Source organism: Dipodomys ordii, unplaced genomic scaffold (genome assembly GCF_000151885.1).
Source record: "Dipodomys ordii isolate 6190 unplaced genomic scaffold, Dord_2.0 Scaffold11, whole genome shotgun sequence".
Classification (NCBI taxonomy): Eukaryota; Metazoa; Chordata; class Mammalia; order Rodentia; family Heteromyidae; genus Dipodomys; species Dipodomys ordii.
Genome location: NW_012267227.1, coordinates 3,995,750 through 4,009,893, shown reverse-complemented (window position 1 = coordinate 4,009,893; position 14,144 = coordinate 3,995,750). Strand labels below are relative to the sequence as shown.

The 14,144-nt window shown below is 44.7% G+C and overlaps 1 protein-coding gene across 1 annotated transcript in view; it reads right to left on the bottom strand.

Annotated features, from left to right (window-relative positions):
• Rps27l (ribosomal protein S27-like) overlaps window positions 1–190 on the bottom strand; it is a 3,135-nt gene extending 2,945 nt beyond the window's left edge. Inside the window, exon 1 of the mRNA XM_013009894.1 lies at window positions 85–190. Within this exon, the coding sequence (XP_012865348.1) occupies window positions 85–90 (6 nt within the window). The 5' untranslated portion in view covers window positions 91–190. The remainder of the gene's footprint in view (window positions 1–84) is intronic.
• Window positions 191–14,144: the final 13,954 nt, after the last annotated feature.

The following is a 14,144-nucleotide window of genomic DNA, read 5'->3' as shown; positions in this document are numbered from 1 at the left end:
GCAGCCCCCGGCCACGCCGCCGCGCTCGCCCGGGAGCACCCTGAGACCCTTGGACGGACGGAACGCCCGAGGTAAACAACTCACGGGCATGGCGCCGCCTCTCGCCGGGCTCCCGGCCTCGCGCTCCAGCTACGGCTGCCTCCGGGCGAGCCCTCGCGCGCGACTTCCGAGATCGAGGCGAGCGGAGGGGATGGGGCGGAGCGGCGGCGCGCGCGTCCGTCCTCTCTAGGCGCTCTTCTCGGTGGTGCTGGAGGTCCGGCTTGGTCAGTGGAGCCCCGCCCAGGGCGGTGTTGAGGGCGGCGGAGGCGGGCTGCTCTGCGCGTGCGCGGTGTCCCTTCTTTCGGGTGCTGCGGATGGGGTGAGGCCGGTTCGAAGCCCGGGCACACACACCCCCCCCTTCCCCCCCCCCATCCTCCCCCTTCCCCCCCCCCCCCCCCGCCTTCTATGGTTTCTAAGTCCTTTGCAGGCCGTGCCTGTGCCTTAGGTTTGCTTTGCTCTGAAGTCATATTTTGTTTGGGTTTTGCAGCAGAAGGGTTGAACCCTCCTTAGCTGTGTCACTCAGCCTTCCTTCCCCTCCCCCAAATTGAGCCTCTGCCTTTCTAAATTTCCCAAACTGGAAATGCACCTGCCTCAGTTCCCAGAGTAGCTGGGATTACAGGCGTGTTCCACAACACCCGGCCTTGCGATCTCTTTTAAGCAGTAGCCAATTCCCTGCTATGCTCAGTGCTTTTTTTTTTTTTTTTTTTTTGGGTCCGGTTGTGGGGCCTGAACTCTGGGCCTGGGCACTGTCCCTCAGCTCTTCAGCTCAAGGCTAGTGCTCTACCACTTAAGCCACAGCGCCACTTCCAGCTTTTTTCTTTTTGCTTATGTGGTGCTGAGGAATCGAACCCAGGGCCTCGAGCATGCAAGGCAAGCGCTCTACCACTGAGCCACCTTCCCAGCCCCATGCTCAGTGCTTTTTAAAGAGGCCCTTTGCTTCCCTTCCAGAAGTGAGCTCCCTTAAGTAAGGAAGGATCTCTCCCAGGATCGTGAACACTTTCCAGACCAGATAACTCCAGCCTAAAACAGTGGCGAATGCCCACATTCCCTGACATTAAAGGCATCTCATGTGGACAAGTTTGAAGGATGCATATGTGAATGAAAACTGAAAAGCCCTGGAGTCACCTGAGCAGAAAAATGCCCCATTGAATCACCTTTCTATTGCTCTTTGCAAAAGCAATTCACATATTAAAATTTTGGAAAACAGAACAGAGAGAAATTAAAATGACCTCCTAGAAATAAACATCACTGTAAGGTTTTAGGTGAAGAAAGAACATGCAGGAGGAATAAAAAGAAAAGTTTATTAGAGTGCGTTCCTGGGTAAACTCCCTGGTCAGGATCAGAGAGGTTGCCCAGGGTCTGTTTGTGGCAGGGTTTATATGGCCCTGGTCAGCAGGAACTTTTAGCATGTAACTTGTTTTGCAAGTTTGAGCAATTTCAGGCTAGTGACCCCGAAGAACGATTGGGACAGGTGGTGTATAAGGAAATGGCTTTTCCCGGCTGCTTCTGCCCCTCAGCAGCCTGACAATCACTACTTGTTTTTTTTCCATTTTTCTTGTGCTGGCCTCCGGGGCTTGAACTCAGGGGCCTGAGCACTGCCCCCAAGCTCTTTTGCTCAAACCTAGCACTCTACCACTTGAGCCATAGCTCCATTTCTGACTTTTTTGCTGGTTAATTAGAGATAAGAATCTCATGGACTTTCCTACCCAAGCTGGTTTCAAAACAAGACCCTCCAATCTCAGCCTCCTGAGCAGCTAGGATTACAAATGTGAGCTACCAGCACTCGCTAATCTTTCTTGATGCCTGCCTTTGATGTTCTTCTGTCTCAAGTTAGTGTGATGAAAAGAAACCAAGGGACTATTGAATTCTGACTCTGCCTCAGCCAACTTATCTCTAAACTTAGGAAGACAACTTGTGTTCATTTGGGGATGAATGAGCTTACTGTAGAGAGCCCTGTTTTTCTCCTTGGAACGTGTACACAGGCACACATATATGAAATACTTGTTTTTCCATTTGATAAAAACTGATTAAAAGGCTAATAGTTAAAGGATTCAGTATTAAGAATAGGGCTCTATTTATTCACACTGGAGAACTTACTTAACTATTTATGGAATGCCTGCTATATACTAAGCAGCAAATAATGTAATGGCTCCTCCCTAGAAGCTCAGGAAGTATACAGCCACTGAATCTCCCTGAATTGCTTCCCCATTTATAAAATTTTTAAAAAACCTATACCTTTTCATAAGGTTATATATATGAAGATAAAATAAAACTGTGCATACTTTACCCTAAATGTTCAACCAATGCTAAGTGTAATTTCTTGTGTTTATTAACAATACAGAAATTAGCCAAGTGCCTGTGGCTCACACCTGTAATCCTACCTACTCAGGAGGCTGAGATCTGAGGGTGGAGGTTCAAAGCCAGTCTAGGCAGGAAAGTTTGTGTCTTTCTTATCTCTAATTAACTACCAGAAAGGGGGGAAAGCCTTGGAAAATGCAATGTTTTATCAACAAGGCTAGTGTATCTGCAGAAGATGACTTGTCTTTGATAAAAGCTGAGAGACTGTTCTTTCAAAATCCAATAGGTGGTACAGGACTAGTGCTGGTCAAACAAGAGCCTCAACATCCTGCTTGGGGAGACAGCTTTTGGAGCACCTTCCTGGCAGGAGGTTTGTTTGTTTGTTGTTGTTGTTTTTGTGGTCAGTCCTGGGGCTTGAACTCTGAGCTGAGCACTGTTCCTGAGCTCCTTTGCTCAAGGCTAGCATTCTACCACTTTGAGTCACAGTGACACTTCTGTTTTTCTGGTAGTTAACTGGTGATAAGAGTCTTATGCACTTTTCTTTTTCTTTTCTTTCTTTTTCTTTTTTTGTAGTCGTGGGGCTTGAACTCTGGGCCTGGACGGCATCCCTGAGCTCTTCAGCTCAAGGCTAGGGCTCTCCCACTTGAGCCATAGCACCACTTCTGGTTTTTCTGGTGGTTTATTGGAGATAAGAGTCTCACAGATTTTCCTGCCCTGGCTGGCTTTGAACCTTGATCCTCAGATCTCAGTCTCCTGAGTAGCTAGGATTACAGATGTGAGCCACCAGGACCTGGCTCATTGGGAATATCTATCCATCCATACGGGCACTTCTAAGCCTTATTGTTTTTTTATTACAAGGCAGGAACAGTGTAGGTCTTCATACATATAGCTCTGTGGCAGTGTTATTTTATTCCCAGAATAAAAGAGAGGGACAGACAACAGAAATAGAAAATGTGAGAAACAATTGGACCACCGTAGCCGTCTACATAAGGGCCAACTGACCTTGAGGAAAGAAGAGTTGATCTACTTGATCATTTTACTAAGCTTAATGTATCACATAGAATAAGAGCTCAATAAGGGAGCACATTCTCATATGTGCTCACATTCTGATGTGTATGGTCCTGGGACTGAATTTAGGACCCCACCTGCTTGCTAGGCAGGTATTTTTTTTCCCAATGAGCTATGCCTTTAGTCTTTTGGTTTTTGTTGGTTTATTTCAGATAGGGTCTCACACTAACCAGGCTGGACTGAAACTGTGATCCTCCTACTTCTACTTCCTAAGTAGCTAGAATTGCAGGAATGTACTACCATGCTCAATCTGATTTGTTAACTATATAGTAATAAAGAATTTCAGGTTAAGAAGGGACAATCTGCTCCAGTTTTATAGACAGCTTCAATTTTTCTTTATATTATATCAAGATCTACTTGTTTAAGTTAAATTCAGCTTTTATGGTTCTGGCTGAGGGATGAAACATAGAAGCACAGGTTGTTTTTTCTAAACAAAGCTGACTAAAGATGCTGTTTTTCTTCTTAGGCTGAGCTAGCATTATACCAGTGAATTACATAAACACAGCTAACTGAAATCTTAAGTCTTTTTTAAATGTTACAAAACCTCATATCTTTTCTGCTATATTGGCATTTTAAGAAATCTGAGGAAGACTGGGTACCAGTAGCTCACACCTATAATCCTAGCAACTCAGACTGAGACCAGAAGATCTTGGGTCAAAGCCAGCCCAAGTAGAAGCCTCTTAACTCCAAACAACCAGCAAAAAGCCAGGAGTAAAGGCGAGGTTCGAGTGGTAGAACAGTGAAAAAGCTAAGGAAGAGCATGAAGCTCTGAGTTCAAGATCCAGTACTAACACACACACACACACACACACACACACACACACACACACACACACACAATTCTATGTTAGACCAAATTCTAGTCTGCCATCAATAATGTCATTCACTTTCTTGTTCCACAAGCAAGTGCCCCAGGAAATGACTAAGAAGAACACTGCTTCAGCGAGACCCATGGATCTTGCATCCAATCATCATCAGCAAAATTTCCCTGTGTGCTTCTCATAGACCACCAGGTGGACATTAGGCAGCAGACTCTTTCCATGCAAGCAGGAGCCCTGGCCTGGCCCCTCTCCCTGCCCCACTGTCTTAGCCAAGGCTCCTTGGGTTTCAAATAACCAAGATAGCTCATCCTTGCCTGAGCTAAAGTGGACAGTGCACTGGACATGGGCCAGGGCAGGAAGGGCAGCCGGGCCCCATGGGGGTGGCAACAAAACTCTGAGAGGCCACTGGGAGTGGGGACAGCAATACTCTTGCCCCTCCTTTTGTCTCGCAGGGCGACCCAGTTTCTCATCTCTCCCTCTGACACAGCTTCAGTCTCTTCTTGTAGCCCAGTTTTCTCTGACTTGCAGGGCACATCAGGAAACAGCCATGGCCACTGTTTTAGGCTGTCCTCATTCCACAGCCACTTGTGGCTGGCCAGAGGCCAATGTCCCAATTCCAAATGGTCTACAGTGAATCTGGTGATCTTAACTTAGGGAAGGGTGACTACCCCTCATTATTCCTGGCCAGGGCAGCTACTTGAATAATGCGCTCTGTACAGGGGCTTAGGAAACACCACAGAGTACCTATTTTTTTCTTTTTCTTTTCTGATCGTGGGACTTGAATTCAGGGCCCAGGCAACTCTGAGATTTTTTTTTTTCTCAAGGCTAATATTCTACCACTTGAGCTCCACTTCTGGCTTTTTTTAATTGGCCAAGTAGAGATAAGACTCTCACAGATTTGGGCTGGGAAGGTGGCTCAGTGGTAGAGCACTTGCCTTACATGCATGAGGCCCTGGGTTCGATTCCTCAGCACCACATAAGCAAAAAGAAAAAAGCCGGAAGTGGCGCTGTGGCTCAAGTGGTAGAGCGCTAGCCTTGAGCTGAAGAGCTGAGGGACAGCGCCCAGGCCCAGAGTTCAGGCCCCACGACCGGACCCAAAAAAAAAAAAAGACTCTTACAGATTTTTCTGCCCAGGCTGGCTTGGAACCTCAATTCTCAGATCTCAGCCTCTTAAGTAGCCAGGAATACAGGCATGAGCCATTGGCATCCAGCTGACTTTCTCTGATTTATTGCCACAGTTGCCTGGGGCCTAACAGCTGGTGACTCTAAGTTCTCTTTCCTCCTTCAGGCAGTTTCTCTACTGCTCTACCTTCTCCCTAAGCCGTAGAGCATGAATTAGATGTAGTATGTTCATTGAAAACTATTTTCTCCACGAAGGTCAGCAAACTAGTGATACTACAACAAAAACTTCTTTTTCTTCATAGAGAATAATGAAACCTGAGGGAGACACACCACACCTGTGATCCTAGCTACCTGGGAGGCAGAGATCAGGAGATCAGAGTTCAAGGTCAGTATTGGGGCATAGAAATTCATAAAACTCCATCTCAACCGATGTCTGGGCACAACGGTGTGCACCTGATACCCAGCTATAGGGGAAGCACAATGGCTAGGTACACTGGAGCATGGCTATCATTCCCAGCAATTTGGAGAAGCATAAGTAGGAAGATTGCAGGCCACACCAGCCTGAGCATAAAATGAAATCCTATGTTAAAAAGAACCAATGCAAAAGGGGCAGGAAGGGTGGCTCAAGTGGCAGAGTACCTACTTAGCAGGTACAAGGCTCTGAGTTCAATCCTCATTACTTGCCCCCCCCCCAAGAAAAAGAATTAGAGGAAGAAGAAGAAGGAAGAGGAGGAGGAGGAAGAAGAGGAAGAGGAGGAAAAGGAGGAGGAGGAGTAAGTGGAGGAGGAGGAGGAGTAAGTGGAGGAGGAGGAAGAGGAGGAAGAGGAGGAGGAGGAGGAGGAGGAAAAGGAGGAGGAGGAGAAGTGGAGGAGGAGGAGGAGGAAGGGAGGAGGAGGAAGAGGAGGAGGAGGAGGAGGAGGAAGAGGAGGAAGAGGAGGAGGAAAGAGAAGTCACTGATGTTAAGGCAATATAAAAAGAATTAAGACTCTCTCATAGTTTTTAAGGAGCCCAAGGTCATCTAATGTTAAGGCAGAATCTGTATAACACATTCACAACACAATGGCATGCTACACTAGAAATACTAGAGACTAAGAGAAAGCAATCATGTGTCAGTCAGCTTTTTGTCCCTATAACAAAACACCAGAGGGAAACCAATGCAAAGGTGAAACAATTGTTTGCAGAGGTTTCAGTCCATGATTGGCTGGCTCCAAGGCCCAAATTGATGCAGAGCATCATGGTTTGAGGAGCATGTAGCTTTGGAGACTGTCAGTAACTAGAGAGAGAGGGAAAGAACCTGGGATAAGAGTTAGCCTTCAAAGGCACAGCCCAGTCATCTACTTCCTCCAGCTAGGCCCTTTCTCTTAACAGCCCATCAATCCATAATCAATGGATTAATGAATGAAGTCTGAAGTCAGTCTTCTCATGATCCAGTAATCTCTCAGTAATGCTACTAGCTGGGGGCTACACCTCAACACAGGAGCCTTTGGGAATATTTTATATCCAAGCTATAATATCCAGGAAATAATATGTTACAATTTGCTACAAGCGTGTGTTGTTAGTGGAACCTATTTGAGAGGCAGAAACTCCACGTTACTCAAACTAATCAACAATTCTCTGATGTGATGTGTGTGTGTGTGTGTGTGTGTGTGTGTGTGTGCCAGGATCAGGAGTTGAACTCAGGGCCTCATGGTCATGCTGGGCTTGCTTGCTCATATTTGGTGCTCTACCACTTAGGACATGCATGGAGTCCAGCATTTTCCTGGTTAATTAGAAATGGACTCTTACAGGCTTTTCTGTTTGGCTGACTTCAAACCATGATCCCCCAGGTCTCAACCTCCTGAGTACTTAATATTACAGACCAGTATTCAGCTCCATAGTGTGATTCTAAAAAGGACTAGTATGACTTAATTTGAACTCAAGGCTGCACAACTAAATAGTCAGGCAGTCTACACTTGAGCTACATCTTCAGCCCTTTTTCCTTTAACTATTTTTCAGATAGGATCTTGAGCTGTTGCCTGGTGTTGGGCTCCTGCATAGCTGGGATGACAGGTTTCACCAACTTTTTGCTTGGCTGGGCTTCAAACTGAAATTCTAACCTGCCTCCCAAGTAGCTGGGATTATAGGCATGAGTCACCACTCCCAGGGTTTCAGGTAAATCATGTAACCATATCTTTTAGTAAACTGTGAAATAGAGCCCATATGAGTAAGACTCAGACTTCCTTCCTTCCTTCCTTCCTTCCTTCCTTCCTTCCTTCCTTCCTTCCTTCCTTCTTTCCTTCCTTCCTTCCCTCCTTCCTTCCTTCCTTCCTCCCCACCCCCCCCCACCCCGCTTTTCTTTCTGCTGGTCCTGGGGCTTGAATTTAGGGCCTGGGCACTCTCCCTGAGCCTCTGTCTGCTCAAGGCTAGTAGTCTACCACTTGAGCCACAGCACCACTTATGGCTTTTTCTGAGTGGTTTATTGGTGATAAGAGTCTCACGGACTTTTTTGCATGCTGGCTTCAAACCGTGATCCTCAGATCTCAGCCTCCTGAATATCTAGAATTACAGTGTGAGCCACTGGCACCCAGCAGACTCAGACTTTAAATAGGGAAAGATAGCTTACACAGTGCTGATCTTGTTGCAGACTTTGTACACTGCTATCCCTAGCAGTCTCAGACAGTTCCTCACCTGCCACTAGCAGACTCAGTAGATCTTGGTGCTGCGCTCCAGCCAGAGACATGCACTGACTCCAGCCTTGTCCCTGCACGTCAGTGCCAAACCCACTCTCTGTCCAGGTACTGGGAGCCTAATTGGGCTCTCTTACATTAGCGAGTCTGCACTCAGGAAACAGAGCCTTAACCACGGTAACAGAATAGAGGATATACTCCAAACTTAGGAAATTTGGGGTTAAAAAAAAAAAGCTCGAATTCTCCTTTTTCATTTCTGTGTAACTTTACATGACAAAACCTGTCACGGTCATCATTAATTAAAACTGCCACTCATTGCCCTCTGAAATGGGGCTGAATTAGCCTATTCATTTTACAGCTGACAACACATATAGAAAGGCTTAAGGATTTGCTGAAGTAGTGTTCAATCCAGGAAGTCTGGCCTCATTCCCTTTCTAGCCCATTCTTCTTCAAAGTGGCCAGCTCTTAACTCTAAGCAGCTTAAGGAAGTCAGCTGGGCAGAAGGGTTTGGCAAGACAATGGCAGGGACATGGACCAAGGACGCAGCCTGAATCTTTGGAAACAGCCATGTCCTATATTTTCTGCTTTCCAGGAAGAAAAATTATTCACCCTCCACCCTGACTTTGTTCTGTTGAATCAGGGAGCCAAGACTGAGCAGGACATTGGGACAGAGTTGGAACATTGCTTCATTTGGTCTGATGAGAAAGTGGCCTGTCCACAATCCATATTTCAACCTCATTGAACTCAAAACCTGGTGTTTACTAGGCAAGTGCTCTACTACTTGAGCCATACTTCCAATTCTTCCTCTTCCCCCTCCCCCCCCCCCGCCCCGGCCAGTTGTGGGTCCTGAACTCAAGGCCTGGGCACTGTCCCTGAGCTTCTTTGTGCTCAAGACTAGTGCTCCACTACATGAACCACCACATCACTTCTGGTTTTTGAGTGCTTAATTGGAGAAAAGAGTCTCATGGGGACTTTTCTGCCCAGGCTGGCTTCCAACCTCGATCCTCAGATCTTAGCCTCCTGGGTAGCTAGGATTATAGGCATGAGACATGGGGGCCCAAGCTCCTTTTTTGCTTTTTTAAAAAATGCTTTTTTCCCAGGGTTGACTTGGGGCAGCCATCCTCAAACCTACAGCCTCTTGTGTAGCTGGGATGACAGCCTTATGTATCTGTGGTTGTTCTTATTTTTTGGCCAGTCCTAAGGCTTGGACTCAGGGCCTGGGCACTGTCCCTGAGCTTCTTTTGCTCAAGGATAGTTCTCTACCACTTGAGCCACAACACCATTTCTGGCCTTTTCTGTTTATGTGGTACTGAGGAATTGAACCCAGGGCTTCATGCATGCTAGGCAAGCACTCTACCACTGAGCCACAATCCCAGCTCTCTGTGGGTTTTATATCTGCAGATTCAATCCACCACAATCAAAAATATTTGAGGGCTGGGAAGGTGGCTCAGTGGTAGAGTGCTTGCCTTGCAGGCATGAGGCCCTGGGTTCGATTCCTCAGTATCACAAAAGCAGAAAAAGCCAGAAGTGGTGTTGTGGCTCAAGTGGTAGAGTGCTAGAGCGCTGCCTTGAGCTAAGAGCTGAGGGACAAGTGCCCAGGCCCGGAGTACAGGCCCCATGACTGACCAAAAAAAAAAAAATTGCATCTGTACTGAACTTGTGCTGACTTTTTTATTGTCATGATTCTGTAATACAATGTAACAACTATTTGCATAGCATTTACTTTATAGTAGGTATCATAACTCATCTGGATGACTGAAGTTATATAAATAGATGTAAATTATATATAAATACTATATAAATTATATAAATACTATATAAATTACATATAAATATATAAATACTATACTATATCTGAAAGTGGTCCTCGAGCCCATTTCCATGAATGCTGAGGAATAGTTTTTCATTAAATAATGGTGATTGTATATTAAATATTTCAAAATCAAAGCTGAGTGCCAGTGGCTCATGCCTGTAGTCCTAGTAACCCAGGAGGCTGAGATTTGAGGATCACATTTCAAAGCCAGTCCAAGCAGGAAAGCCTGTGAGACTCTAATCTCTAATTAAAAACCAAAAGAAACTGGAAGTGGAGCTCTGGTTCAAATGGTAGAGTGCTAGCCTTGAGCAAAAGAAACTCAGGGACAGTGCCCAGGCCCTGAGTTCAAGCCCCAGGACTGGCCAAAACAACAACAACAAAAAACCTTCAAAATCAAAACTATTCTAAGATTAGACCCAGGCCCATATTAGTAAAAGCCAAATAAGGCTCATGTATCATGTTGAACCACTTAGAAGTTAGGAATGAGCCAAGCACCAGTGGCTCATGTCTATAATAGTAGCTATTTGGGAGCCTGAGATCTCAAGGATCAAGGTCTGAAGCAAAACTTTAGAAAAAGCCCAGAAGATCCCATCTCCAATTAAGTAGCAAAAAGCAATGCCAGAAGCATGGTTCAAGTGCCAACAATGAGCAAGAAAGCTAAGTGAGTGCAAGGCCCTTAGTTGGAACTCTACCACCAGCAAAGCAATAAATAAATAAGGACTGAAGCCAACAAACTTGTTTCCTGCCTTGACTGATAATACATTTATAATGATCTAGAAAACCATCAGAGCACCACACTAGAATGTGGTGGTTCAGGAAGAACAGTACAAGCCTATATGATACCCCCTCTTTCCTACCCCAGGTCTGGTGACACTAAGCACAAAAAGTGGACCCCACCAAACTTTGATCATCCCTATATCCACTTTGGCCTGTGGTGCTATGCCAGTGATAAATTCCACTCTGAGAAGGATTGATCAGGGATGGAACCCGCACAGTCCTAGTTGACATATCAAGACCTTGTCTCAAAGAAAAGAAAAGGCAGTTGTTAAATGAGTGAAATATGCAGAACACAAACTATAATTTATCCACATGACTCAATCTTGCTTTGATGACTCACAGGTCCTTTCAAAGATCATGCATTTCTCAGCATTATTCCACGTGTCATCTTGGGGTGTTTACATGTGGCCAAGTGGCTGAAAGGGGGAATTCTACAGTGCCTGGAAGATAGACTTTAGTATCTACCAACACATTAAGTCTATGTGTTTAAAAGTCAAGTATAGAAATATTACCTTTCATTACTATCTAAAGAGATACATCACAAGGCAGTTGTTTATGAAACCAGAAGATCCCAAATGAGGAGTGTTAAAATGGCCTGTATTTATAAGACTTAACCAGAATTCATGGCCCTTGGCCCTCACAGGAGAATATTAGAACAGTTAATGTATTATTGCCATTATTTAATCTTGTTAAAAACCAATCATGACATTATCATTTGCTAATTAATGCAAACATATTTAGCACTATGTGGTTAATATATGCCCAGCCCTGAGTTAGTCATGAAGGTAACAATGTGAATATAAGTCATCCTCTCAAGAAATTTAAATAATTCATCTCTAATAATGTTTCATTGTGTAGATCATTTTATAACATTTTAAATGTCATTGGAAATTAGCCTGGGCCCATGTGAGTGTTGATACATTCTATAATTCTCCAATTACAGAACACTACAAAAGAAAAATGGCAAATGTTAGCTTGACATTAGTCCTTTTTTTCCTTTCTCGAATACAAAGCACACATACATACAAAAACAAAACATACAGAATATTATTGAGAAATCAAGGGTTTGATTCTTTGCATTGTCATAAGTCTGGGTAGATATACTTCTCTTTTTAGGTGATTGATTTGTGTGTGTCCATCCTCAAGCTTGAACTCAGGGCCTGGGTGCTGTCCCAGAGCTCTTTGGCTCAAGGTTAGCTCTCTATCACTTGAGCCACAGCTCCACTTCTGGCTTTGGCTTTCTAGTGTGGATAATTGGAGATAAGAGTCTCATCAGGACTGGGAATGTGGCTTAGTGGTAGCCCTGGGTTTGATTCCTCAGTGCTACATAAACAGAAAAGGCCAGAAGTGGCGCCATGGCTCAAGTTAGTAGAGCGCTAGTCTTGAGCACAGAGAGGGTAAGGGACAGTGCCCAGGCCCTGAGTTCAAGCCCTAGGACTGGCAAAAAAGAAAAAAAAAAAGAGTCTCATGAACTTTTCCTGCTGGGGATAGCTTTGAACCATGATCCTCAGGTCTCAGCCACCTGAGTAGCTAGGATTACACTGTGAGCCACTGGCTCCTGGCTTCTAGTTAAATTTTATTTCAGCTTAGTATCCCCAGGTAGGGAGGATATAACTACTATATTTTCCCTAAGTCCTGAAGTTATGATGGTGATGGGGGGTTGGCAGCAGAGGTTCCTGCCCTGGGACTCAAGAGAACCTGGAAGGCAGAGACAGGGAGGCAGGGACAAGTTTCTGAGTCTAGTTTGTCTGGAACTGTGGGAAAAGACCCTGCCAACTTTCCTGAGAGCTTACAGTAAACCTGCTGATTCCGATCTTGACAGCAGGCCTTGTCCATCTGACATCTTTCTACTTAAACAAAAGGGTTTAGATTAAGTCAGCTTCCCAATGAATATTCTGCAGAACACAGGTGCCATAAGACCAAAAAAGGAGTTTGTCATGCCCGGTTGTGGACAGGCTCAGGCACCTCAGTGTATTAAAGCTTTGGAGAGGTTGAAGGACTGTGTCCAGGGAATGTTTTCCCTTCCTCCCATCACCTCCTCACCACTGTGTATTCATCGGATGCTCTGAGGCACCCATACTTTGAGAAACACTGGAATAAACACTCTCTCCAGTCACTGGTATGATGGCATCTTAAGCAGAAAATAATCTTCTAGAAAAAAAAAAGAGGTCCCTAGAAGTCCTGGCCACTTACATGAGTCAACTTCTCTTTTTAATCTTTTTTTGTCTTTTTGCCAGTCTTGGGGCTTGAACTCAGGGCCTGGGCACTGTCCCTGAGATTCTTTTTTTATGCTCAAGGCTAGCACTCTACCACTTGAGCCACAGCACCACTTATGTAGTGCTGAGGAATTGAACCCAGGGCTTTGTGCATGCTAGGCAAACACTCTACCACTAAGCCACATTCCCACCCCTCATTAGACAACTTCTTACATTCTATGTTCTAATAATAGCAGTGAGAGAAATTATAAGGAAAGTTAGAAATAGCATCAGTAATCCAAGTGCCGGTAGAGAAAAGTTGTAATCCTTCTTACTCAGGAGGCTGAGATATGAGGATTGTGGTTTGAATCCAGCCCAAGCAGAAAAGTCTATGAGACTCTTATGTCCAATTAACTACAAAAAATCCAGAAGTGGAGCCCTGACTCAAGTGATAGAGTGCTAGCCTTGAGCACAAAAGCTCAGGGACAGTACCCAGGCCCTGAATTCAAATCCCAGAACTGGCACCAAAAAAAAAAAAGACAAAGAATTTTAGTATTCAGTTTCTTTTCATGGTATTTGCTTATTAAAAATAAAAATTCTTTGATTTAGTGGCTAAGTAAACTACTTCTCCCAGCAGTGAATTGGCTGCCCAAGGTCCCAACTCTAGTGTGGCCTAGTCCCAAAGTAATTAAAGAGCCAGGCAATTTGCATTTCTTTTTTTCACAAAACTACTCCTGAGTAGCAGATGGGAAACACAAATGTTTTGCTCTCGAGACATATGGAAACCTCTCTGTTTCTTTCATAAAAATCTCAATGAATATTAAGCCCCAATGATGCTATTCACGGCAGCAAGATTAAGATGTTGTAATAATCCTTCAAACAGGCCTAATCAGGCGATTGAACTACTTGGATTTCTGCAAGTAATAGGTGGAAAATTACTATGTGATTGGGATTTCATTAGCAGTTTTTCTTAATTTGAATTTTCATCCTGACCCAAAGAAATTCTGTTTTTTTGTTTTTGTTTTTGTTTTAGCATTCTACTAGATTAGCACCATCATTTTCTAATTGTTTAGTCTTTGAAAACAAAGTAAGCAAGCCTGGTGATATGGCTCACTCCTGTTCTCCTAGCTCCTCCAAAACCTAAGATCAGAGGATCATGGCTCAAAGTGAGTCAGGGCAGAAAAAGAACACGAGACTCATCTCCAATTAGGCAGCAAAAAGCTGAAAGTGGAGCTGTGGCTCAAGTGGTATGGGGCCAACTTGAGCAACAAAGCTAAGTGTCAGTGCTTAGTCCCCAAGTTCAATCCTCAGTACTGGCAGACACACACACACACACACACACACA